At 39.5% G+C, this 24,949-nt stretch overlaps 1 protein-coding gene across 1 annotated transcript in view; it reads left to right on the forward strand.

Annotated features, from left to right (window-relative positions):
* Window positions 1-1,639: 1,639 nt before the first annotated feature.
* usp14 (ubiquitin specific peptidase 14 (tRNA-guanine transglycosylase)) overlaps window positions 1,640-24,949 on the forward strand; it is a 56,800-nt gene continuing 33,490 nt past the window's right edge. The window contains exons 1-7 of the mRNA XM_059979885.1: window positions 1,640-1,793; window positions 4,556-4,701; window positions 6,026-6,058; window positions 13,800-13,904; window positions 15,330-15,433; window positions 18,302-18,360; window positions 18,813-18,943. Of these exons, the coding sequence (XP_059835868.1) occupies window positions 1,778-1,793; window positions 4,556-4,701; window positions 6,026-6,058; window positions 13,800-13,904; window positions 15,330-15,433; window positions 18,302-18,360; window positions 18,813-18,943 (594 nt within the window). The 5' untranslated portion in view covers window positions 1,640-1,777. The remainder of the gene's footprint in view (window positions 1,794-4,555; window positions 4,702-6,025; window positions 6,059-13,799; window positions 13,905-15,329; window positions 15,434-18,301; window positions 18,361-18,812; window positions 18,944-24,949) is intronic.

The raw sequence follows: 24,949 nt of genomic DNA on the forward strand, positions 1-24,949 counted from the left end.
ATGTCAAGACTTAAACACAGCTTTTTCCCCCATTGTTATCAGACTTCTGAGTCAATCAGCTGTTTCACATGTCCTTTCTTGTTCTGCTGCCATATTCTTCAATCTCTCTTCCTTATTCTGTTAGTCACTTTAGAATTTCTTTTTGCATCATAATGCACTTTGTGTTCATTGCTGGATTACCTTGTTGTACTGTTTATTTTATGACCTTTAATCTGAATCTCAGGAACTAAAATAAAGGCAGATCTCAATAATGAAACTCATCAAGCCTTCAGGTGCAGGAATAGCCTCTAGTCAATTGTGGAAACGATTGTCTGGAAAGTAACACCTTTGGCCAGGTACAAAACTGACTGTCTAAAGGGCAAGTGTGATCCCTATTCTCCAAAATGTTTCTGACAAATTCCACCAACGCTGCCTTCTCAAAATCCTTCAGATTCGCGGGAAATAGTAGTAAAAAAATTTCAGCATCCTCTTCTTGGCCAAAATACTAGCTCTGATTCTCTTTTTACCCTCACTTTGCTCTGTTGGGCAACCCATATTGTTTTCATGCTAGAAGCAGTCCATCAGAATTCTGCCATGGGTGATTACCAGCTGACCATAAGAAATAATTCATGAATATACTCAAAGCTTTCTTGATGACGTGTAACATTCTTAGTGGCTCCTGGAAACCTCTGACCCATGATGGAGAAGTACTTTGGCTGCTATTGAGAAGTTCGTCAGTGTAAAATGGTGTGAGGCCCTCCTTGCCTGACAAATTACCAGTCTATCGACAAGCCTGAAGTTTCTGCTAAGCTGTATCACAATTTGCAAAATCAAGTCATCTTTTTTCCCAGATCCTGCATAAGAACCATCAACGGTTTGAGGAATGAATAGGGACATTCTATTCAATATTCCGTTATTTTCACACAAGAAGAATTTAATTGGAGTTTCACATTTTTGGAGTTAGTGTTGTAATCAGAACAAGCTATGAAGGGTAAAATACAGGTACCTAATGTCACTCCTAATTATTCAGAAAACCCCTTTATATTTGCCCTTTCATTGACCGCCCACCAATGGAACCATTTATTTGATTTTAAAAGACATAGTTTTGCGCATTTCTTAGGTCTTGTAAAGCCGTGCATCTTCACTTAGGTTTCTTATCCCTGGTACTATTGGAGTATTTTTTTCTGCTTTCTGCCCAGAACTCAACTTTGCCTGAATTCCGCAAAGATTTGCTATACATTTTCTTGCAAGTATATTGAATGTTACTATAAATATCAATAATTAGTTTTAACAGCCTTGTCAAAGGTTCAGTGAAAAATTCGGGGCTCCGTTATGAGAAATACGAGAAAATCTGCAACTGCTGGAAATCCAAAGCAAGACACACAAAATATTGGAGGAACTCAGCAGGCCAAACAAGATCTGGATAAGAACTGGTAGAAACCAAGGTGGATTTGGAGCACAGAACTTTCCTGGTGATAAAATCTGATACATATTTGGAAGAAAGAAATCAGACAAAAACAGCAGCACAGTACATTTGACGGATGCCCGTCTGTTCCATAAAACAGTGCACTAAACACACCCCTAATCTCATGATCCCACAAACTTGGAATCGAAAACTCGTCCCTCCCACCAGCAAGTCAGACTTTGTGCATGGAACGCCGATAAATCGATCGCCGGCAGGCAAGGCAGCGGCTAGTGAAGCGGCGCGCAAGCGCAGTGGAGAGACGTTTTGAATGAGGCCGAGCGTGGGCGAGGTTGCCCATCAATTCCTACAGCAGCAGCAGCGCCTGGTGGCAAAATGCCTGTCTTTACAGGTAGGCCCGGCCCTGCCTGGGATCTGCGTTAAGACACAAGCTTTTATTTTCTTAGAACAGGGTGGAAAGCACGTTGTAGGCCTCGAAAGCCTAGGAGCCGGCCTTCGCGGTGTTCGGGTGCTCCCTTCACGTGTCAGCGGACCGGACGGTGCCGTGCCGGGGAGGCCGTGTGTTGGGGGGCGGGGGTGGGATGTCTGGTAGCAGTGACTGGTGTGTTATAGCAACTAAGTGGAGTTTATTTTTACTTTGTTGTCGAAGGCGGAGAAACTTGGACAATTCTGTTCATCGCATTTTATTCTCCACGCATTTGCTGTGTTTATTTGTTTTCTGTATGTATATTCATATTATGTGTTGCGAAGAGTGTACCCGCCTCGATTTTCTTCAAACTTGTCATTTGCAGATCCGCCACAATGATTGTGCAGAAACCTGTGTCCCGGCCGCTATTACTACTGCCACCTTCAGCTCCCTAACCTTTCAGTTTTTCAGCATCTCATATTTCGTGTGTGCTGTTCAATTTAACGTTCGGGTGTTAGTTTATATTGCACTCCAATGAAATAAAACGGTTTATTTGATTTTAATTTAAGTGGAAATGCTTAATTGAATGAATGTCCAATATATTCTTTTGTAAAACACTTCCCCACTCAACGCCCTTAGTGAAATGTTCTATCTTTTATTTGTAGTCTTTGTATAAACTAATATATATTACAGATTTTATGGGTATAGTTTGAAGATATATTGGTTATTGTATATAAGCATTGACGTGATTGTTCTGATTAGACTGATATTAAAAATAGTAATTCATAAGAATAATGTTTGAACAGAAAGGAAATTTAATCCAAATTTACCACTTTGTAGGATTTTGCAGTATTTCTAAGACTATGACTCATTGTGTTTCAAGTAGATTTAGCTGACTTGGAGAGAAAAAAACTTGCTTTTTCGCATTTACTCAAGAAAATTTACATTCTCAAACATAATAATTTCGGTTTCCCTGAGCTAAAGGGTTGTACATCCAAGTCTTCAGAGCTCAAGCACATAACCAAAGCTTTGTGCTCATTTCAGCAGTGAGGGTTTGTTACTATGTCAGAGTGGTTAACTTATTGATGTGTTAAACCAAGAGCCAGTAAAGTGAATATAATGAACTGATTTTGAAGAGTCATAATTTTTGATATGTTACTAGCATTAATTACTATAGCATTTCCATGGAATTGTTAAGCTCAGCGTGGTATAAATTGTTTTGGTGTCAATACATTGTCTGTCACATAGATAAAAGGGACAAATTATGACGTGTTCCATTTCTTGTATTCATTGCACTGGCCAACGAAGGCTAGTGTGCCAAACGTCTCCTTCACCACTTCTATTTATGCTACCACTGCCAGGATATTAGGTACCTCTACCCTTGGGTCTCTTGTACAGCAGACTTCTGGGATGTATCATTTACTGTTCAAGCCTTGCTTTGGTTTAATTGTCAAAATGCAACACCTCACACATGTCAAAGTCTAGTTCCATCTGCTATTTGGCCTGCTTACCTAGATTATGTTGTACAACGGTTGATGCAATACACCACTGGTACCAGGCCTCCGATCTGAAAGAACAACCTCTGTCTCCTTCCAGGCCAATTTTTATTTGGTTGGCTTGTTCATCCTGGATCCCATGTGATTTGACATTCCAGATTATCCTGCTGTCAGGGACCTTGTCAGAAGTCTTGGAAGAAGAAAACTGGGAAACATTAAAAAAATTAGCCACAAACAAATTGAAGTGGCAAGAGATCTGGAAGAGGCATTTGACTCAACAGTGCCCATAGAGATCCAGAGGAGCAATCACTAAAGCAAGCATTACATTGAATTTTATTGTTAATAAAACAAGTGCAGATCACTTGCTGCCTTGCTCAAGCTATTCAATAGTCAAACTGCACCTTACACACCATAATCAGTAAAGGTCATTAAAGTATTTAAAGGCACAAGCTCAATTACTCCTAGTAGATTCAAGAAATGCCATTGGAATTCAGTGTAGTAATATGATTAAGATATAAACAAACAGTTTTTTTAAAAAAGGCACAAAGCTTTGATGCAAGGAAAACAAAATGGTACTCTTTATGTCCCACTTCCTTAACGAACTTCAGCTCCTCTTAAACATCCATTGCTCAGTTTTGTGGTATTTTCTCTTTCTGTTGGTATGTACTACCTTTGCTCAGTATATTACTTCCATTATAAAAGAAGAAAAAAGCCCAGTCGCTACTTTTGTATTCTTAACTCCAGTTATTGATATATTATTCCCAGTTTAGCTGACTTCTTATCCACTTCCTGTATCACTTGGGCAATTTTCTCAGGGTTGTGCAGCAATTTTCTTGTGATAATTTGTCCTTTTGCCTGTCTTGTGTCAAATCTGGTTGACAACAGGACAGTGTATGTTTTTCTAAATTGTATTGAGGTGTTAAGCCAAAATATGGAATTAGTCCTTCTGTTGTCAGCGAAGTTTCTCAAAGGTTAGTAAAAGCATTTCTGTTCTTTTGATAGTGAAGCAGTGTTTGTATTGGTAATGAATAAGTTTTTTCAGAGATTTATGTCAAGTAAGTGCATATAGCAGTTTTATATTGCCCAAAAGCAGTTTACCTTCATTAATCCATTTCTGCACTGGTGTTTTTTGGGGTGACAAGGTGAACACCTCAGACAAAATACAAGTATTTGTGCAAGTCTTATTCTTTGTGAACTCTACTGTTGCAAATGTTGTCATTAAATAAATGAGAAACTCTTTCTGCTTCCTAGTAAATGTTAAATGGGGGAAGGAGAAGTTTGATGGACTGGAGTTGAACACTGATGATCCACCTGTGGTTTTTAAGGCACAATTATTTGCACTAACTGGAGTTCAGCCTGAAAGACAGAAGGTTATGATTAAAGGAGGCACACTAAAGGTAATTTCTTTTCAACAAATGTTTCTCTGTATGGTTGTATCATATGCCTTGTGGTGGTGGGGGGGGTTAGTGGGTTAAAAGGTTTGTTTTCTTTCATTTCTTGGGTCCTGAAGTTAAGAAAACTGGCGTACAATGTACTTTTTAAGAAGTAACACAAGCAAGAGACTTATCTTCCCCAGTGTCATTTAAATTACCCTTGATTATTTTGTCACCAAAACTAGAGTTAGAAGTGAATAAGAATGTTGAAGTTCTGTGTCATAATGTATCTTGACATTATCTGTTCTTGCCTATGTTGTTAAAAAATTGAAATGTTCCATATTACAAGCTGGTGCATTTTATTTTGAGTGCATCAGTTTTGGCTAACCCAAGATCTAGCAAAAGGAATCTATTACTTTTATACCATTACTGGTATTACTTCTACCAGCATTTTGTGTGTGTTGTTTGAATTTCCAGCATCTGCAGATTTCCTCGTGTTTGCTATTACTTTTATCTTCCTTTTGGCTCTGCTACTGTGAGCGTTACGTGAAATTTCATGTCATTGGTACAAAAGAGCATGTAGTCATCTAACTTGTTAGATTGCTGTTATATTTTTCTCATCACTCCAACAGTAGAAAATTTAACAAATAATCTGTAAACAAAACCCTAGTCTAAAATTTAAAAAAATTGCGACTGAGGCCTGTAAGTTCAGAGCCATGGTTTAGTGACAATATTGCTCTTAGGCCATGTTGAGCTGATTGGTGGAAAGTTGTCATCGATTTACATTTTAACTGGTTTGGATTTTCATGCGAGCTTGGCCAAATACAGAAATTACAAGTGGCACCGTGTTCTGATGTTTGTGTATGCCACCCAGCACTTCATGGCTGGACTCCTTATTGAGCTCATCAGCAGAATGTGCTGGAGTCATTAACTAGGTCTAACTGGAAACAAACTTCTCATCCAATAGGTATCCTTCATTGTCTGTCTTCAGATGCGAAATATCATCATAACATCACTGACTAGTTACTAAACTATTATTTGATGTATGTTGTAACTTGGAAGCAGATCTGTTTGATCAAAGTTGCTTTGCATTTGATTTGGGTAATCTGGATTCCAAGCTAAAGGTCAGTGAATAGGTTACCAGCCATTTGATTGTTACCTGCCTTATGAAATGGAAGTGACTTCTGGAAATTTTCTCTGGCGATTGATTTTTGGTTTTCTTCTATGATGATCTCCTGACATGTAAAATTCATCACAGTTCCTTGCTTTGTTGGAAATATATCCTGCTTTCAAACTGTTTTAAGTTAGATTAATTCTTATCCAAACAAATTATTTTTTTATTTTTTAGGATGACGAATGGGGTAGCATCAAGATAAAAAGTGTAAGTACGATGTTGACAGCGTTAAATCTTTGTGCAATGGTAGAATGTCACCAATAGGCAGCTGAGTGGAGCTTGTCACTAATTCTTGCCTGTGGACATTTATCATCTTTCCCTAGTTAAACACAGTGATAATAAGTCAATTTTTTTTACTGTTGAAATTATCTCCATTCCATTGTAAGTAAAGAATTTCAGAAATTGAACCTAGCAGTGATGAATAAACGATGATCTATGTATTCAAGAGTCAGCAGTATGAAGAGCTGCTGCCCCACATCTCCAGTTAGTCATTTTCAATTGGTACTGTCTGTAAGGAGTTTGTATGTTCTCTGTGGCTTTCCTTGGCTGCATTGGCTTCCACCCAAATCCCAAGACAAGTTGACAGATTAATCAGACACAGTAAATTGTTTCCGATGTGTAGGAAAATGGTAGAATTCAGGGGGAGCTGATTGGACTGTGTGCGGAGTAGGTTACAAGGGAAATTAGTCGGGGAATAATGTTCATTGAACTAGTTCTCTTGTATCGTGGGCCAAAATAGTAGCCGCCTATTATATAAGATTTCACATGATATGCGTCTTGTAGGGTGATGGTACTTGCTTCCCATCCCAGAATAATGGACTTATTTCCTACTTTCAAGAACATACTCTAAGCCATTACTTTGCTATATTGCAGATGGCACCATATTTTGGAGGATATGTTACTGGTTCTCTGCAAGTAGATGTTAAATGACCCATGGTGTTATTAGTCGACTGGTATAGAGTATTTACTTGTCACAGGCTACAAGGAACAAATGTGTTGTTTCCTCCTCTTCTTTCTAAATAATTACATTTGAAGAAGAACATGGACCTAATCCTGTCCAATATTCTTTCTTCAACCACTGTCAGTGGAAGCAAATTAAGTGATCTCTTATTAATTTGGTGATCATGTATGTCAGAGTAAATAACTTCAAATGAGATATGAAGTTATTTATAGTGCAGTTTATGGTGCACCAAGGATATAGAGTTCTATTTCTTTTTTCTTATAGAATACTAAAATCATTAGTGCCATACTTTTTAACACTGATGAGATTTGCCATTTTGCACCATTGCTAGTTGGAGCTTTATTGTCATTGCTGAGAACGAGATCGCAATGCAATTCCATTCAATGCAAAACAGTGTATTTGCAAATCAATTGCTAAAAGCACAATGACTAAATTTTAAGTTAATGTCTGAGTTATTTAGAATGACATCTAAATTACAGCTGAATTATAAAAACAAACAAAACTGAGATGATGGAGGAGCTAAATAAGTACTTTGCATCAGTCTTCATAGTGGAAGACACCAGTAAGATGCCAGAAATTCAAGAGAATTAAGGGGCAGAGGTGAGTATAGTGGCCTTACTAAGGAAAGCCGGAAAGCCTGAAGGTGGATAGGTCACCTGGATCAGATGGGCTGTACCATAGAGTTTTGAAAGAGTTAGCCGAGGTGATTGTGGAGGCACTGGTAGCAGTCTTTAAGTTTCATTGAAGTCACTAAGGATCCCAAGAGACTGGAAAGTCACAAATGTGATATTCCTGTGTTTTTAAAAGGAAGGAAGATGAGAGGAAATGATAGGTCGATTAACCTGACTTCAGTGCTTGAGAGAGTTTTGGAATCCCTTATCAAAGATAAAATTCAAAGTACTTTGAGGTATGTTATAAAAAAAGTCAGTATGGTTTTGTGAGATCAAATCTGTTTGAATTTCTTGAAGTAACAAACAGAATGGACAATAGAGAGAGGATGTTACTTACTTGGATTTTTATATGACCTTTGACATTGTGCTGCACATGAGGCTGCTAAGCAAGGTGGGAGCCCTGATATTAGAGGCAAAGTGCTAGTGTGGATTGAAGACTCACTGATTGGAAGAAGTTAGAGAATGGGGTAAAGGTGATTCATTTCAGGGTGGCTACCGATACCTAGTAGATTTCTGTAGTGGTCAGTGTTTGGACTGCAACTTTTTACTTCATATATATAAGTGATCTGGATGAAGAAACTGGTGACATTGTAGCCAAGTTTGTAGATGGTACCAAGATAGGTGGAGGGACTGGTAGTGCCAAGGGAGAGGGAGTCTGCACAAGGACTTGGATGAATTGGGAGACCGTGCAAAGAAGTGGCAGATGGAATGCAGCATAGTCTTATCCACTTTTATAGGAAGTGTTAAGGTATAGGCTATCTTCTGAATGGGGAGAAAGTTCAGAAATTGGAGGTGTGAAAGGACAAGGGGGTCGTCCTACAGGATTCCCTGAAGGTTAACAATAAGTTTGAGTCAGTGATAAAGAAGATATTCATTTTAAGAGTACTAGAATGTCAAAGAAAAGTTGTTCTGCTGAGGTATAAAAGCAAGGATGTACTACAAGGTGCTGGTCAGACTGAATTTGGAATATAATGAGCAATTTTGGGTCCCATATTTAAGGAAAGATGTGTTGGCTCTGAAGAGGGTCCATTGGAAGTTCTCAAGAGGATGAATGGCTTAATGTACGAGGAGCATATGATGTCTCTGGCACTGTAATTAATGGAGATCTCATTGAGGCATATTAAATACTGAAAGGTCTGGATAGAGTGCAGGTGGAGAGGATGTTTCCATAAGACCATAAGTAGAATTAGGTCATTTGGCCCATCAAGTATGCTCCATCATTTCATCATAGCTGATCCAATTTTCCTTTCCATCTCAATCTCCTGCCTTCTCCCCGTATCCCTTTATTCCCTGACCAATCAAGAAGCTATCAATGTCTGCCTTAAATATACATTAGTACTTGACCTCCACAGCTGCCTGTGCAAGGAATGCCACAGATTCACTACTCTTTGACTAAGAAATTCTTCCTCATTTCTGTTCTAAATGGATGCCTTTCTATTCTGAGGCTGTGTCCACCGGTCAGAGACTTTCCCACCATCCTTTCACATCTGCTCTATTAAGGCCTTTCAGCATTTGATAGATTTCAATGAGGTTACCCTTCATTCTTCTGAAATCCAGTGAATACAGGCCCAGAGCCATCAAATACTCTTCATATGACAAGACATTCCATCCGGAATCATTTTTTGTGAGCCTCCTTTGAACCCTCTCCAGTTTCAGCACATCTTTCCTAAGATAAGGGGCCCAAAACTCCTAACAATTTTTCCAAGTGAGGCCTCACCAGTGCTTTATAAAGTCACAACATTACACTTTTGCTTTTACATTCTAATCTTCTTGAAATGACTGCTAACATCATTTTTTCCTTCCTCATCGCAGATTCAACTGCAAATTAAGTCCATTTCCATCTCAGTTTTTTTTTCTCTCCATTTAGAAAATAGTCTACCCTTACATTTCTTCTACTATACACTTCTTGACACAATTTTCTATCTACCACTTATTTGCCCATTTTTCTATCTAAGCTTTTCTATAGCCTCTCTACTTCCTCACCTATCTTTACATCGACTGTAAATTTTGCAACAAAGCCATCAATTCCATCTTCCACATCATTAACATATAACGTTAAAAGAATCAGTGCTCACACAGACCTTGTGGAAAACCACTAATCACTAGCAATCAACCAGAAAAAGCTCCCTTTATTTCCACTCTTTGCCTCCTGCCAATCAGCCACTGCTTTATCCATACTAGAATCTTCCTATAATACCATGGGCCTGTAGTTTGTTAAGCAGCCTCATTGTTTGGCAACTTGTCAAAGGCCTTCTGAAAATCCAAGTGCACAGCATCAATTGATTCTCCTTTGTCTATCCTACTTGTTAATTTTTCAAGAATTTCCAACAGTTATGTTTGGCAAGATTTTACATTGAGAAAGCCATGCTGACTATGGCCTATTTTTATCATGTACCTCCAAGTACTCTGAGACCTCACCCTTAATAATTGACTCCAGTATCATCCCACTGAGGTAAGACTAACTAGTCTATAATTACCTTTCTTCTGCCTCCCTCCCTTTTTGAAGAGTGGAGTGACACTTACAATGTTCTAGTCTTCCAGAACCATGCCAGAATCAATTGATCATTGAAAGATCATTACTAATGCCTTCACAATCTCTTCAGCCACCTCTTTCAGAACCCTAGGGTGTATACTATCTGGTCCAGGTGACTTACCTATCTTCAGTCCTTCCAATTTCCCAAGAGTCTTCTCTCTAGTAATGATAACTTCACACACTTAATGACCCCCTGAGACCCGGAGCTTCCACTATATTGCTAGTGTCTTCCACGGTGAAAACTGATACAAAATACTTATTCAGTTTGTCCGCCATTTCTACCTCTTCAGCATTGTTTTCCAGCGGTTTGATATCCACTCTCACCTCTCTTTTACATGTAACACTTACCCAACAGGCTGGTGTATGTCTAGGGCAGGGGTCAGCAACCTTTACCACTGAAAGAGCCACTTGGACCCGTTTCCCACAGAAAAGAAAACACTGGGAGCCGCAAAACCCGTTTGACATTTAAAATGAAATAACACTGCATACAACGTTTTGTTTTGCCTTTATGCTATGTATAAACAAACTATAATGTGTTGCATTTATGAAATTGATGAACTCCTGCAGAGAAAATGAAATTACATTTCTGCATGCAACAAAAACATTTTGAACTCCGAAAAAAAGACGTTGGGTTGAAGGTTACTTTTAAGTAAAATACTCAACGTCTATTTGAGTCCTTCTTGTATTTATGAAAAACGCCAAACTTAAATTTGCCGCCAGCAGCAAACCAAAAATAACGTCAGCCAGCTGTCAACCTGAAAAATAAAAGGACTATTTCACTGAACAATGAAAACATATGAATATACGTAAAATAATACGCAATTAAAATATTTATCATACTTCTTCAGGTTGACTCACACCTGACAATGCAGTCGTATTCAGTAGGGATGGATCGATGCTTAGGGGAGTGACCGGGAAGGATAATGTGTTTTTTTCCTCTCTGAACTCACAGAAGCGTTTCCCAAACGATGTTTGCATTGCGATGATTGCAGAATGTAAATACTCCGAATTTATCATGTCGTGACATTGTTTGAACTCTCTCAAATTGGGGAAGTGAGACAATGTGCCTTTCTGTAAATCTCTGGCAAGCAACGTCAACTTGCGCTCGAATGCCAAAACATCCTCCAACATGTGCAGGGCTGTACGTCCTTACCCCGTTGAAGAGCTGTGTTCAGCGTGTTCAGGTGCACTGTCATGTCTACCATGAAGTGTAGCTTTTCCAGCCACTCTGGCTGTTCCAGCTCAGGAAAGCTGAGCCCTTTGCTGCCCAGGGAAGTTTTCACTTCTTCCAGACGCGCGACAAAGCGTTTCAGCACCTCCCCTCTGGACAGCCAGCGATAAAAACACGTTGTAGCGGTTGCTACACGCAGTCAGTAAACTGCAGTCAAAGATAGCTTTATTCGAACTAAACAGCCTTGCTTTTAAGCCTCCCTCAACCCGCCCCCCATGGGCGCGGATGCTGCAAAAGACACGTACTCACAAACCCCCGTAGGCTATCTCCCTTAGCCTGAACGCTGGCTAATTGTGAGCCGGTTCGGATGTGTCAGGAAATGGGTCGCCACAACGTCTTATTTAGATTGTACAAGATCACCATAATCTTCAAATTTAGATTTACATTTCAAAAACTAACAAACTAACATAAAATACATTTTAATTAAATACTGACCATGTAGCGGTGTGCTACACGCAGCGCTAAAATTACGACACGGAGTCGGTAACTGCAGTCGAAGGAAAAAACTTTATTCGAAATCTTCAGCCTCACTTTTAAGCCTCCCTCAACCTGCCCCCCCCCCAATGGCGCAGAGGCTCCAAAGCTCTGTGCTCGCAAACCCCCGTAGGCTATCTTATTGTGAGTCGGTTCGGATGTGCCAGGAAAAGGGTCGCCACAACCAATTATTTCCCAAAGCAACAGGGAGCCGCAGCACAGACGTAAAAGAGCCACCTGTGGCTCCGGAGCCGCGGGTTGCCGACCCCCGGTCTAGGGGAAAAGAAGATCCAGCCACATACCAATCCCACCTCCCGTACATGCAGGTGCTGTGAGAATCGAGTTTATGCCTCGCGCCCACCCACAGTATCAAACCCACAACGAATACGATATGAAATACACTTTAAAGAGTTTACTAAAATTAAAAGAGTATTAGGCAATACAATATATATGCAAGGTAAACAAACAAAAAGGCTCCAACTTATCAAAGTTCAGTCAGTTTAGTGCACATCGTTGGAGTTCAAACATCGAACCATTCGACCCATCGTCGCTTGCCTCCGACCTCCACATCTTCGCACCTAGGACCACGCCCAGTAGTCTTCCGAGCAGTGCAGCGCACGTCCTCCTTCCTGGACGTCTTCCTCCCGCTCTCTCCCCAAAAAGCCTGCGAAAACCCCTCCCCCAAGTTCCCAGCCTCACAAGACAAAATAACATTCCCCATTGGTTAACAAATGAATACAATTACCATAGCAACAAGTATAAAGCAAAACAACTGCGAGAGAAACACTTATCAAAAAAGCATTCCTACTCTTAACGAACCAAAAAGCCCATTTTGAGTAACATACACAGGACATTGTACATACACTTTATATATCTGAAGAAACTTTTGGTATTCCCTTTAATATTATTGGCAAGCTTACTTTCATATTCCATCTTTACCTTAATGACTATTTAGTTGCCTTCTGTTGTTTTTTAAAGCTTCCCAATCCTCTAACCTCATTAATTTTTGTTCTATTATATGCCCTCTCTTTGGTTTTTATGTTGGCTTTGACTTCTCTTCTTAGCAACGGTTGTGTCATCTTTCCTTTAGAATACTTTTACCTCTTTAGGATGTGTAGATCCTGTGCCCTCTGAATTGCTTTCAGAACTTCCAGTCATTGTTGCAAAGCCATCTTCCCTGTCTGTGTTCTTTTCCAATCAATCCTGGCCAATTCCACTCTCATGTCTCTGTGATTCCCTTTACTTCACTGTAATACTGTGCCATTAGAGAGAGAGTCTAGGATCCAAGGATGTAGACTCAAAAGAAAGGGGTGACTCTTTAAAGCTAAGATGAGAAATTTCTTCAGCAAAAGAGAGGTGAATCTGTGGAATTCAATGCCACAGAGGCTAGGGAGGCCATGTCATTGTGTGTATTTAAGATGGTGATTGATAGATTCTTTGGGGGTTGTGGGTTATAGGGAAAAAGTGGGAGAATGTACTTTTTCAAAAAAAACATCAACTCAATTGAATGCCAAAACAGACTTGAATGGCCTACTTTTTCAGAAGGCTGTTTTGGGTGTTAGACCATAAGATATACATATGTAGTGTTAACACACAAAACAGTCCAGCCTTCAGTTTCCACTGATCTACCTATTACAGCCTTTTACTTTTAAGTACTACTGTGGCAAATGATCTGTGAATCTTCCTGTACTGTTCATAATAAGCATCATATAATAATGGTACTGTTATGGAATTAAGATTCTGAATGAGAGAAACTCATACTGCTAACTCAGTCTTTATCAGAATATTAAAAGTATTTAACTCCTCATTCCTATTGGTCTTCAATGCCTTTAATTGTTTCCAGAATTTAAAAATCTTTGTTTGCCTTTAATACTTCATTGTCATTGATAGATATATTCTTCATTATGTTAATTTCACTTGATAGTTCCATAGTCTGAAATCTTGTTCTTCACTTGTCTTTTAACTTTTAAAATGCTACTCACAAGAAGTCAGTGACACTATGAAAAAGATGAAATATTTGGCATGTGTCATTTAAGATATATTGCTTAATTCCAGACTTGTGTGTATTATATTTATAGGGAATGACTCTGTTAATGATGGGATCAGCAGAGGCATTGCCTGAAGAGCCACTTGTACGTCCAACTTTTATGGAAGACATGACAGAAGAACAGCTGGCCTCCGCTGTAAGTACTTGCAAAAAAAAAATTCTAATTTCAATCATGACATTGTTTTATATAGTTATAGAAATAGTAAGTAAGGGTTTGTAGTCATTTATTTAATATTTGGTAGCCTTATGGGTTCTGGATAGAATGTAGAGCAGAGTAGTGCCTGAGCCTTGTTAGCAAAGTGTGAAAGGTGGAGTATTCTCTTCTCCAGTCTACCCAGAACCATACAAGGCTACCAAATATTAAATGAAAGACCTACAAACCCTTACTTATTGGTTCCTAATAGTTATCAGTGGAGGAATTCATTCACTGTACACTGCCACGTTTTTGTGATTGGCTGTAAATGAACAAAATCATTGCAGATAATGGACTGCCTTCATACAATACTTCTGATGATTGCATCTTTCAAACCTTTATTTTCATTGAAACATTCATGGTAATTGTCAATACCTTCAAATTCTCCATAGTTCTTAACTTGTAGTGAAATCCTTTCATTTTCACTCCTGGCCATTTCTGGCATCTCCAAGCCAAAATGTTTGAAACCACAGAGTAACACCGTTCTGAATTGTCTTACTGCTTAGTTCTCACCAACATCACTGACAAAAATTACTGGTTTTTGAACACAAACACACGCAACTGATGCTATTTTAAAACTGTTTGCTTTAAGCATGATGTGGTGTCTAATGGCTATGCTAATTAAAACTATTAAACAACAGCTTCCTGTCCCAATTAAGTGGCATAAAAAAAGGAATCTCAGCTATTTTCTCGATTGGTTTTTGTTCGTTAAGTGTTGTCCCAAATAAGCAGCTGCCCCAAAGACTGATGGCCCAATTAACTATAATCCACTGTATCCAGTTATATAAAGAGCCATAAATGCAGGTTTTATCATGGAAAAAAAGGAAATCTATGTCAGATATAGGAAATTAGTTTTAAACAAGTCCTTTTAAGGTATGAACTTAAAAGGAATGAACTTAAGTTGGAAGGCCAAAAGGAGCAGTAGGCAAGTAGGATTAAAGAAAATCCGAAAACCTTTTTTTAAAAAAAGCAAGATAGTTTAGGATAGAGTAGGTCCCTTCAAGAGCCAAAAGGATAACTGAAATGTGGATCCGGGAGATCTGTCTGATGTTATTAATATGTGATCGTTTGAGAATCACTGGAGTCTGGAATGGTTCCAGAGGATTGGAAAATTACAAAAGTCACTCCACTCTTGAAGAAGGTAGGGATGCTAAAAACAGTAAATTGTAGACCAGTTGGCCTGACTTATTGATTCCATTATTAAGAATTAGGTTTTGGGGTACTTGGAGGCTCTTGATAAAATAGGCTGAAGTTAGCAAGATTTTCTTAACCTATATGCTGTATCAGTATGCCTAATGCCTATACTTAGTCCAGAAGTTATCTTTTCATATAAATAACATGGTTATTGTTTACTTCTTTTGTTGGCAGATGGATTTACCATGTGGGCTTACCAACCTTGGAAACACCTGTTACATGAATGCTACTGTACAATGTCTGCGTTCAGTGCCTGAGCTCAGGGACACCTTGAGAAAGTAAGTACAAAAAGCAGGAAGTGGATCAAAATATTTTGGTGTGCTCAATAATAATTCCTTATTCAAAATATGTGATTCTGTATTTACTCAGAGTCAGAGAGAATAGAACTGAGGCAAGAGTTAGTGAGGTCATGAAGCATATCTAGATTATGGATGATGAGGAGCTGCTGGATAAATTGGATGGACAAATTGCCAGGCCTAACAAGTTGTAGGTTGGACCTGTGGGAGGCTAGTGCAGAAATTGCTGGGATCCTGGCAGAAATACTGTATTTAAAATGTCCTTAGCCATGGGTGAGGTGCCAGATGACTGGTAGCTAATGTTGATCTTTTGTTCAAAAAAGCTCTGCGAATAAGCCAAGAAATTATAGGCCAGTGAACCTGATGTCAGTTGTGGGTAAATTATTGGACTATATATATAAGTATTTGGATAGACATGATCTAATTTGGAATAATCAACATGGCTCTCTACATGGTAGATCCTGTGAAATCAATCATAGTTTTTCAAGGAAGTTACCAAGATAGATGAAGGAAAGCGGTGGACGTAGTTTACATGGAGCTTCACATTGGCCTTTGACAAATCCAACATGGGAGTTTAGTCCAGAAGGTTAATTCACTTGCCATTCAGGATGACAAAACGGGAGAAGTGAGAGAGCAATAGAGGATGAGTTATTTTCTCTGATTAGAGGCTTGTAACTAGTAGTGTGCAGCAGGGATCAGCGATAGGTCATTGTTTTTCATCTATATTAAGGATTTAGATGATAAAGTAGTAAACTGGTTGAGCAGATTTGTGTATGACACCAGGTTTGGGTGCATAGTGGGTCAGGGAGGAATGCTATCACAGCTTTCAGCATTATCTTGACCAGCTGGGAAAATGGGTTGAAAAATCGAGATAATGTGAGTGTTGCACTTTGGAAGGTCAAACCAGGGTCAGAGTAACACAGTGAATGATTAGGCTGTGTGGTAGAATAAAAGGACCTGGGAATACAAATCCATAATTCTTTGAAAGTGGCATCATAGATAGATAAAGTTTTGCACATTGGCCTTCATAATTTGGGGTATTGAGTACAGGAGTTGGAATGTTATGTTGAAGTTTTGCGAGATGGTGAGGCTGATTCTAAGTATTGTGTACAGCTCTGGTCACCTATCTACAAGATAGATATCAATAAGTTTGGAAGAATGTAGAAAATCTTTACAAGGATGTTGCTGGGACTTGAGTTATAGAGAAAGATTGAACAGATTAGGACTTCATTCCCTGGAGAGCATGAGAATGAGGGGAGAAAATTATGAGGGGTATAGAAAGGGTGTACACATGCAGGCTCTTTCCCCTCAGGTTGGATTTGGATTCGAACTGGAGGTCATAGGTTTATGGTGAAAGGTGAAATATTTAAGGGATATCTGAAGGGAAACTTTTCACTCAGAAGGTGGTACAAGTGTGGAACGAGCTGTCAGGGTAAGTGGTAGACGAGTTCAATTGGAACATTTGAACAAAATTTGGATGGGTACATGGATGGAAGGGGTTTGGAGGGGTACGGGCTGGATGCAGATAGATGGGACTAGATCTGGTCTGGAGCCTCTGTTTCTGTGCTGTAGTACTTTGCAATGTTTACTTACAGTAATGTATTAACTAAAAGTTGCTAAAGAAACTTTAAATAAGATGAATGTCAGTTCTCATTTTGTATTTCCTCAAGACACCATGTTGATCAGGAGATCAATGAATATGATTAACTGTATTGATCAAAGGTGGTTTGTTGCTGTGTATATAGGATTATTAGCAGTTAAATGGTTTCTTGCAAGATTAGTATTTTTTGATTGCTCTTGTGGGTGTTGTTGCTGCATGTTAACACGGATTTCAGATTCCATATTCTCAAATACAAAATTAACCAAGATAAAAGAAGAAAAGTTACAGCTCTTTAAAAAAAAACTGAGGAAAGAAATGCTCTGGATATATTATGGAGTCATGAATTTCAAATTTATATTGCACCTTACAGTTTTAAAACCCTGATAATTGCAGACCAAATTATGTTGAGTATTTATTCCAATTTGAATATAACATGAACAGATTAGGTCAGTGAGCAGAATTACTTCTTTGAAAGACATCAGTTTTAAAATTCCAGTTCTTGTCAACGTTACTGTAACTGGTGGGGGTGGTAGTTGTATTCTTCTGAATTCCAGCTTATCAACGAATTTAAAATGCAAAGTTTCTGTGATAGGATGTGAATCAGGTTTTCTGGGTTGTTGGTCCAGGCTTCGAGATGACTAATTTCCAGTGACATGCAAATCCCGCTTGCAAATGGAGGTATAAATTAAATGTTGTACAAAGAAAAATGAATTTGTTAAGTAGTTTATAGTTACAAAAATGTAAATGATTTATGTTATTACAATTGTATGGAATCTGAATGTGAGAACAGCAAAAGAATTTTTGCTTTGTGATAATAATCATGGGGAAGGGGCGAATTGAACAACTGTGATTTTTTTTTTGCAATTTTTGTGAGGATTTGAGCACAAGTATAAACATAAATGTCTTATTCCAGTTATATAGAGTCTGATGAGAGTACATGTAGAATATTGTGTATTGGGCTGTTATGCCAAATATGCATTTACAATTGAAGAGATACAGTGAAGATTTTCTGTGGAGCTTAATTTGTGGGTAAGCAGATTTATTGTGTGAGGATAGCATAACATACTAGCACTATACCTGTGAGTTTAGAAGAATGGGATGTGAAATATACAAAATTCTTTCAGAGTTCAACAAGGTTGTTGCAGAGAGGATGTTTCCTTTGGGTGGGTTGCCTCGAGCCTCGTGGTCACTGACTCAGAATAGGGATTAGCTGTTCAAATCTGAGATAAAAAATTCCTTTACCTTTTCAGATATAAAGGTGCTTTGAGAACTTCGGTGGCAATGACTCCACCACAGTATATAACAGCAGGTAGGTGAAGAAGTTTTTATATATATGTTTCATTTTGTATTCCTATAATCTCCTGTATCTTTAGTTTAACTGCCTTTTTACCCTTAAGAGTTCAGAGAAATTTAGTTGTATCTGTTTAGTTTTGACTTGGGAGAATATATTAATAGGTGAATATATACCCATGTCATCTATGCATCTCTCCTGAAGAAAAGCTTTCCCAAATCTTGAGGCTTTTTTTTAACAGAAAAGACCTTCAGGTCCAAGTTCCAGCTGTACTTCCCAGTACTGCCAGCAGTACTATTTCTTCTCTCAACTAATCTGTGAAATGATTAAAAAGCTAATTAAGTACGAGAACATTGGAAAATACATGTCCACCCCAGTCCCTTAAAATCTGCCCCATCAGGCTTAATTGCACTATCATCAGATATCCTTAAAGATAAAGAAAAATGATGAAATATGTCCATTTATTTCAGCTTTTCGAGACTTGTTTGAATCAATGGATAAAACATCCTCTAGTATTCCACCTATAATTCTACTGCAGTTCCTCCACATGGCATTCCCCCAGTTTGCAGAGAAAGGGGAGCAAGGCCAGTATCTTCAGCAGGTAAGTTATGTAAAAAAGGCTATTTCAAATATTCTCTATTTGAATTATTTTGATCGTGAAGAAGGGTCTTGGACAGAAACATTGACTATTGATTCATTTCCATAGATGCTACGTGACCTGCTGAGTTCTCCAGCATTGTGTGTGTGTGTGTTTTCAATTACCTTATTTATTACCCATCAATAATTTCCTGTTGCTTTGAGCTACTCCAGTCTGTTGTGATGGGATGACCAAGATGTTGTCAGATAGGGAGCTTTGGCGTTTTAAACCAGTGATGTTGAAGAAATTGTGCTGTATTCCAGATAAGTATAGGTGTTGATATTGCAATCCCCTTGCAGTTTTTGACCTTGTATTGACAGAGGTTGTATTTAGCGGAATACAGTTTAGGGTTGGGAGATACAATTGAAGAAGTGTTGAGTTGCAGCAGTGTATTTTGAAGATTGCATAAGCTACTCTATGCTTTTATCATTGTGGAAGGATTGGATATTTGGGATGAAGGATGGAATATCATTCTGAATGTTATTGGGTTCTTTGAGCTGCACTCACCTGCATATTTCTGATTTCTACTTTATAGAGAAAAGGTTTTAGGAAATTGATTCATCCACAATATTTAGATAATGCATTCAGTTGAATACTATTTGGGATATTGTTGTGGGATAAGAACAAGTAATGCTTTCTGAATATCAGGAGGTAGTAGTTGTATCCTGCTGGAAATATTCAATGCCTGACATGTGTCACAAATATTCTTTATCATGTTTCTATGGGGTTGCTGCATGGTGGTTTAGTTTTTTTTTTCTGTAAACCTTTCTCCACCATCAGCCCACCTGTAGTTGTAGTGGTCGTGAATGAGTAGCTACTGGCTATTGTATTATATTGTTCTTCTATATTAAGGTGCCATGGTAGAGTAGCGTCTAGCATGACAGTATTACAGCTCAAAGAGTTGGACTCTGGAGTTCCGGCATCCTCTAAGAAGTTTGTCCGTCCTTCCGTGCATTTCCTGACAGTGTCCAGTGACAGTAGGTTAATTAGTCATTGTAAGTTGTCTGGGTTGTTTGAGTTAGGATTAAATAGATGGGTTGCTGTGTGGGTCATTGGGCTGAAGGGTCTGTTCCAAGTGGTATCTCTAAATAAATATATAAATCCTCTGATTGGGAGGTAATCATTTTATTGAATTTATCCTGCTGCTCACATTTCTTCTGATGCTTTTGATTGATCATGGCCCTTCAGTTGGGTCCTACAGTAGTACAAGTGATAATTGGTTATAGGGGTTCTATTCTATGTCGTCTACATGCCACTACCACTTGCAGCTGCAGTGCCTTGCTTTAATCAGTTTGTGTATGACTGCTGAGTTCTTCTATTAAATCCTGCATTTGCAGTTTAACATCCCTGTAAATGAACATCATTGCCTTACCTGGTTAATACCTTGAGTGTCACTGGTGTTTGTGGCAGAATCTTGTACATAGAAACATAGAAAACATACAGCACAATACAGGCCCTTCGGCCCACAGTGCTGTGCCGAATATGTACTTACTTTAGAAATCGCCTAGGGTTACCCATAGCCCTCTATTTTTCTAAGCTCCATGTACCTATCCAGGAGTCTCTTAAGAGACCCTATCATATCTGCCTGTACTGTTGTTACTGGCACCCCATTCCATGCACTCCCACTCTTTGCGTTTTAAAACAAAAACAGCTTACCCCGACATCTCCTCTATACCTACTTCCAAGCACCTTAAAACTGTGCCCTCTTGTGCTAGCCATTGCAGCCCTGGGAAGAAGCCTCTGACAATGCACACGATCAATGCCTCTCATCATATACACCTCTATCAGTTCACCTCTCATCCTCCACCGCTCCAAGGAGGAAAGGCCGAGTTCATTCAACCTGTTCTCAGAGGGCATGCTCCCCAATCCAGGCAACATCCTTGTAAATATCCTCTGCACCCTTTCTATGGCTTCTACATCCTTCCTGCAGTGAGGCAACCAGAACTGAACACAGTACTCCAAGTGGGGTCTGACCAGGGTCCTATATAGCTGTAACATCACCTGTCAGCTCTTAAACTCAATCCCATGGTTAATGAAGGCCAATGCACCATATGCCTTCTTAACCACAGAGTCAACCTGCGCAATAGTTTTGAGTGTCCTATCGGACCCCAAGATCCCTCTTGATCCTCAACACTGCCAGGAGTTTTACCATTAATACCATTCTGCCATCATATTTGACCTACCAAAATGAACCACCTCACACTTATCTGGGTTGAACTCCCATCTGCCACTTCTCAGCCCAGTTTTGCATCCTATCAATGTCCCACTGTAAAACTCTGACAGCCCTCCACACTATCTACAACACCCCCAACCTTTGTGTCATCAGCAAATTTACTGACCACGACTTCCTCATCCAGGCCATTTATAAAAAATCATGAAGAGAAGGGATGCCAGAACAGATCCCTGAGGCACACCGCTGGTCACTGACCTCCATGCAGAATATGACCCATCTGCAACCACACTTTGCCTTCTGTGGGCAAGCCAGTTCTGGATCCACAAAGCAATGTCCCCTTGGATCCCATGCCTCCTTACTTTCTCAATAAGCCTTGCATGGGGTACCTTTTCAAATGTCTTGCTGAAATCTATATACACTACATCTATTGCTCTATCTTCATCAATGTGTTCAGTCACATCCTCAAAAAATTAAGTCAGGCTCACAAGGCATGATTTGCCTTTGACAAAACCATGCTAACGATTTCTAATCATATTATGTCTCTCCAAATGTTCATATATCCTGCCTGTCAGCATCTTTTCCATTAACTTACCAACCACTGAAGTAAGACTCACTAGTCTATAATTTTCTGTGTTATCTCTACTCCCTTTCTTGAATAAGGGAACAACACCTGCAACCCTCCAATCCTCCGGAACCTCTCCCGCCCCCATTAACGATGAAAGGATCATTGCCAGAGGCTGAGTAATCTCCTCCCTTGATTTGCACAGTAGCCTGGGGTATATCTCGTCTGGTCCCGGAAACTTATTTAACTTGATGCTTTCCAAAAGCTCCAGCACGTCCTCTTTCTTAATGTCTATATGCTGAAGCATTTCAATTTGCTGTAAGTCATCCCTACAATCGCTAAGATCCCTTTCTTTAGTGAATACTGAAGCAAAGTACTCAGTCAGTACCTCTGCTATCTCCTCCGGTTCCATACACACTTTTCCTCTGTCACACTTGATTGGACCTATTCTGTTGCATCTTATCCTCTTGCTCTTCACATTCTTGTTGAATGCCTTGGGGTTTCCCTTAATCCTGCTCACCAAGGCCTTCTCATGGCCCCTTCTGGCTCTCCTGTTTTCATTCTTAAGCTTCTTCCCGCTAGCCTTATAATCTTCTAGATCTCTATCATTACCTTGTTTTTTGAACCTTTCATAAGCTTTTCTTTTCTTGACGAGATTTTCAACAACCTTTGTACACCATAGATCCTGTATCCTACCATCCTTTCCCTATCTCACTGGAACATACCTATACAGAACACCCACACAGATATCCCCTGATCATTTGCCACATTTCTGCCCTACATTTCCCTGAGAACATCTGATCCCAATTTATGCTTCCATAGCTTCACGTTTCCCCTTACTCCAATTAAGCAGTTTCCTAACTTGTCTGTTACTATACCTCTTCAATGCTATGGTAAAGAAGATAGAATTGTGATCACGAGCTCCAAAATGCTGTCCCACAAAGAGACCTGCCACCTGACCAGGTTCATTTCCTAATAACAGATCAAGTACTGCCTCTCTTCTTGTAGGTTTATCTACATATTGCGTCAGGAACCCTTCCTGAATGCACCTAACAAACTCCACCCCATCTAAACCCCTTGCTCTAGGGAGATGTCAATCAATATTTGGGAAATTAAAATCTCCTACCATAAGAACCCTGTTGTTATGACACTTTTTCCAGAATCTGTCTCCCTATCTGCTCCTTGATATCCCTGTTACTATTGGGTGGTCTATAAAGTTGCCCAGTATTGACCCTTTCCTGTTTCTAACTTCCACCCACAGAGACTCCATAGACAATCCCTCCATGTCTTCTTCCTTTTCTGCAGCCGTGTCACGATCTCTGATCAGCAATGCCATACCCCCACCTCTTTTGCCTCCCTCTCTGTCCCTTTTGAAATATCCAAAGCCTGGCACTCTAAGTAACCATTCCTGACCCTGAGCCATCCAAGTCTCTGTAATGGCCACAACATGATAGCTCCAAGTACTGAAGCACATTCTAAGCTCATCTGCTTTGATTATGATGCTTCTTGCATTAAAATGGACACATCTCAAATGATCAGTCTGACTGTATCCCTTCTCTATCACCTGTCTATCCTCCCTCTCGCACTGTCGCCAAGCTTTCTCTATTTGTGAGCCAGCAGCCCCTTCCTCTGTCTCTTCAGTTCAGCTCCCACCCCCCCTCCCCCAGTAATTCTTGTGTACACTCTCCCCAACAGCCATAGCAAACCTTCCTGCCAGGATATTGGTCCCCCTCAGATTCAAGTGCAACCCGTCCTTTTTGTATAGGTCATGCCTGCCCCAAAAGAGGTCCCAATGATCCAGAAATCTGAATCCCCGCATGGTTTGTTTGATCATCAAAACACCAATTAACTTTTCCCCATCATGCCTTGAAAAGATTTGTTCTTTTTAGTACTGGTGATAAAACTGGATTTTAAGTTGTGGAATTAGACTTTAATTTTATTAGAAGATTGCATTTGCTGATTGTTTTTCTTAATTATTTTCCGGATGAATGTAATTTAAAGTAACAGATGGAGTATTTGTCCAAATTGATTTCCTTCCCTCCCTTTCAGCCACAATGATATTAAGCTTATTCCATCAAGCATTTTCCATTGTTACGTACCCCGTAACTGGGTGTCAGACCAACAAAGATTGAAGAATCCGTTGGAGACTGATGGTACCAAAAACTAAAGATGTTTATTAGTAAACTACACAATATAGTATCAAAAATGCAAATATACATATAAAACAAGTTAGCAATAATAAACCTAAAAGTGTAGGAACAATAATAAGCAATACTAAACAAGCTCTATCAATGTCTAGGGGTAAATGAATTGTCATAGAAAAGTATAGAGTTCAGTTCATAAATGCTGAGGTGGTTATGGTTGTGTTGTAATCGTTAGAGAGAGAGAGAGCGAGCAAGATGTAACAGCTGCAGCAGGCAAACCTTCTGTTGCTTCCTTAGTCCGTTGTATCGTGTGGTGGTCATTCAGCTATGACCCCTCTTCTTCAGCTAGACCGTTCTTCTGTAGTGGACTCATCACTCTGGCATGAGTGGACACATACAAGTCCCCACCGGCCCTGCCATCACACTGAGAGCTTTATTGACTGATCTCCTGGTTCAGTCCTCGAAGCCTCCACCTTCCTGTGGGTTCACAACACTCAGTCAGTGTCCACTGGTGTGTCTGAGCGGTGTCTCCTCAGACCTGTCTTTTATCCCTACTAACGGGGTCTTATCCATTCATCAACTCTAAATGACTGTGTCCATCAAATCAGGCCGCTCCTGCTGTCTCCTGAGGAATGTTAACAAGCAAGGTAAAGTCCTTGTAGTGAAAGGTAAATAATCCAGGAAGAGTTCAATTCTATAAGGAGTTTGTATGTTCTCCCCATAACTGCATGGGTTTCCTCTGGGTTTTCCTGTTTTCTCCCCCAGTCCAAAGGTGTACTGGGCAATAGGTTAATTGGTCATTGTAAATTGTCCTGTGACTAGGCCAGTGTTAAACAGGTGGGTTTGCTGGGAGGTGCAGCTCTTTGGGCTGGTAAATTCTGACCTATGCTATGTCTCTAAATAGATAAATAGATTAAAAAAGTCTAAAATTCAACAAATTTGATTTAATAAGATTTATCCCAAATGCATTGTGGGCTTTATCTAATCAATTCCTTTGTAAAAGCAACTTGCTGGTCCTTCTACAAATGCAAGAGATTCTGCTGATACTGGAAATCCAGAGCAGCACACATAAAATGTTGGAGGATCTCAGT

This window comes from Hypanus sabinus, chromosome 1 (assembly GCF_030144855.1).
Source record: "Hypanus sabinus isolate sHypSab1 chromosome 1, sHypSab1.hap1, whole genome shotgun sequence".
Taxonomy (NCBI): Eukaryota; Metazoa; Chordata; class Chondrichthyes; order Myliobatiformes; family Dasyatidae; genus Hypanus; species Hypanus sabinus.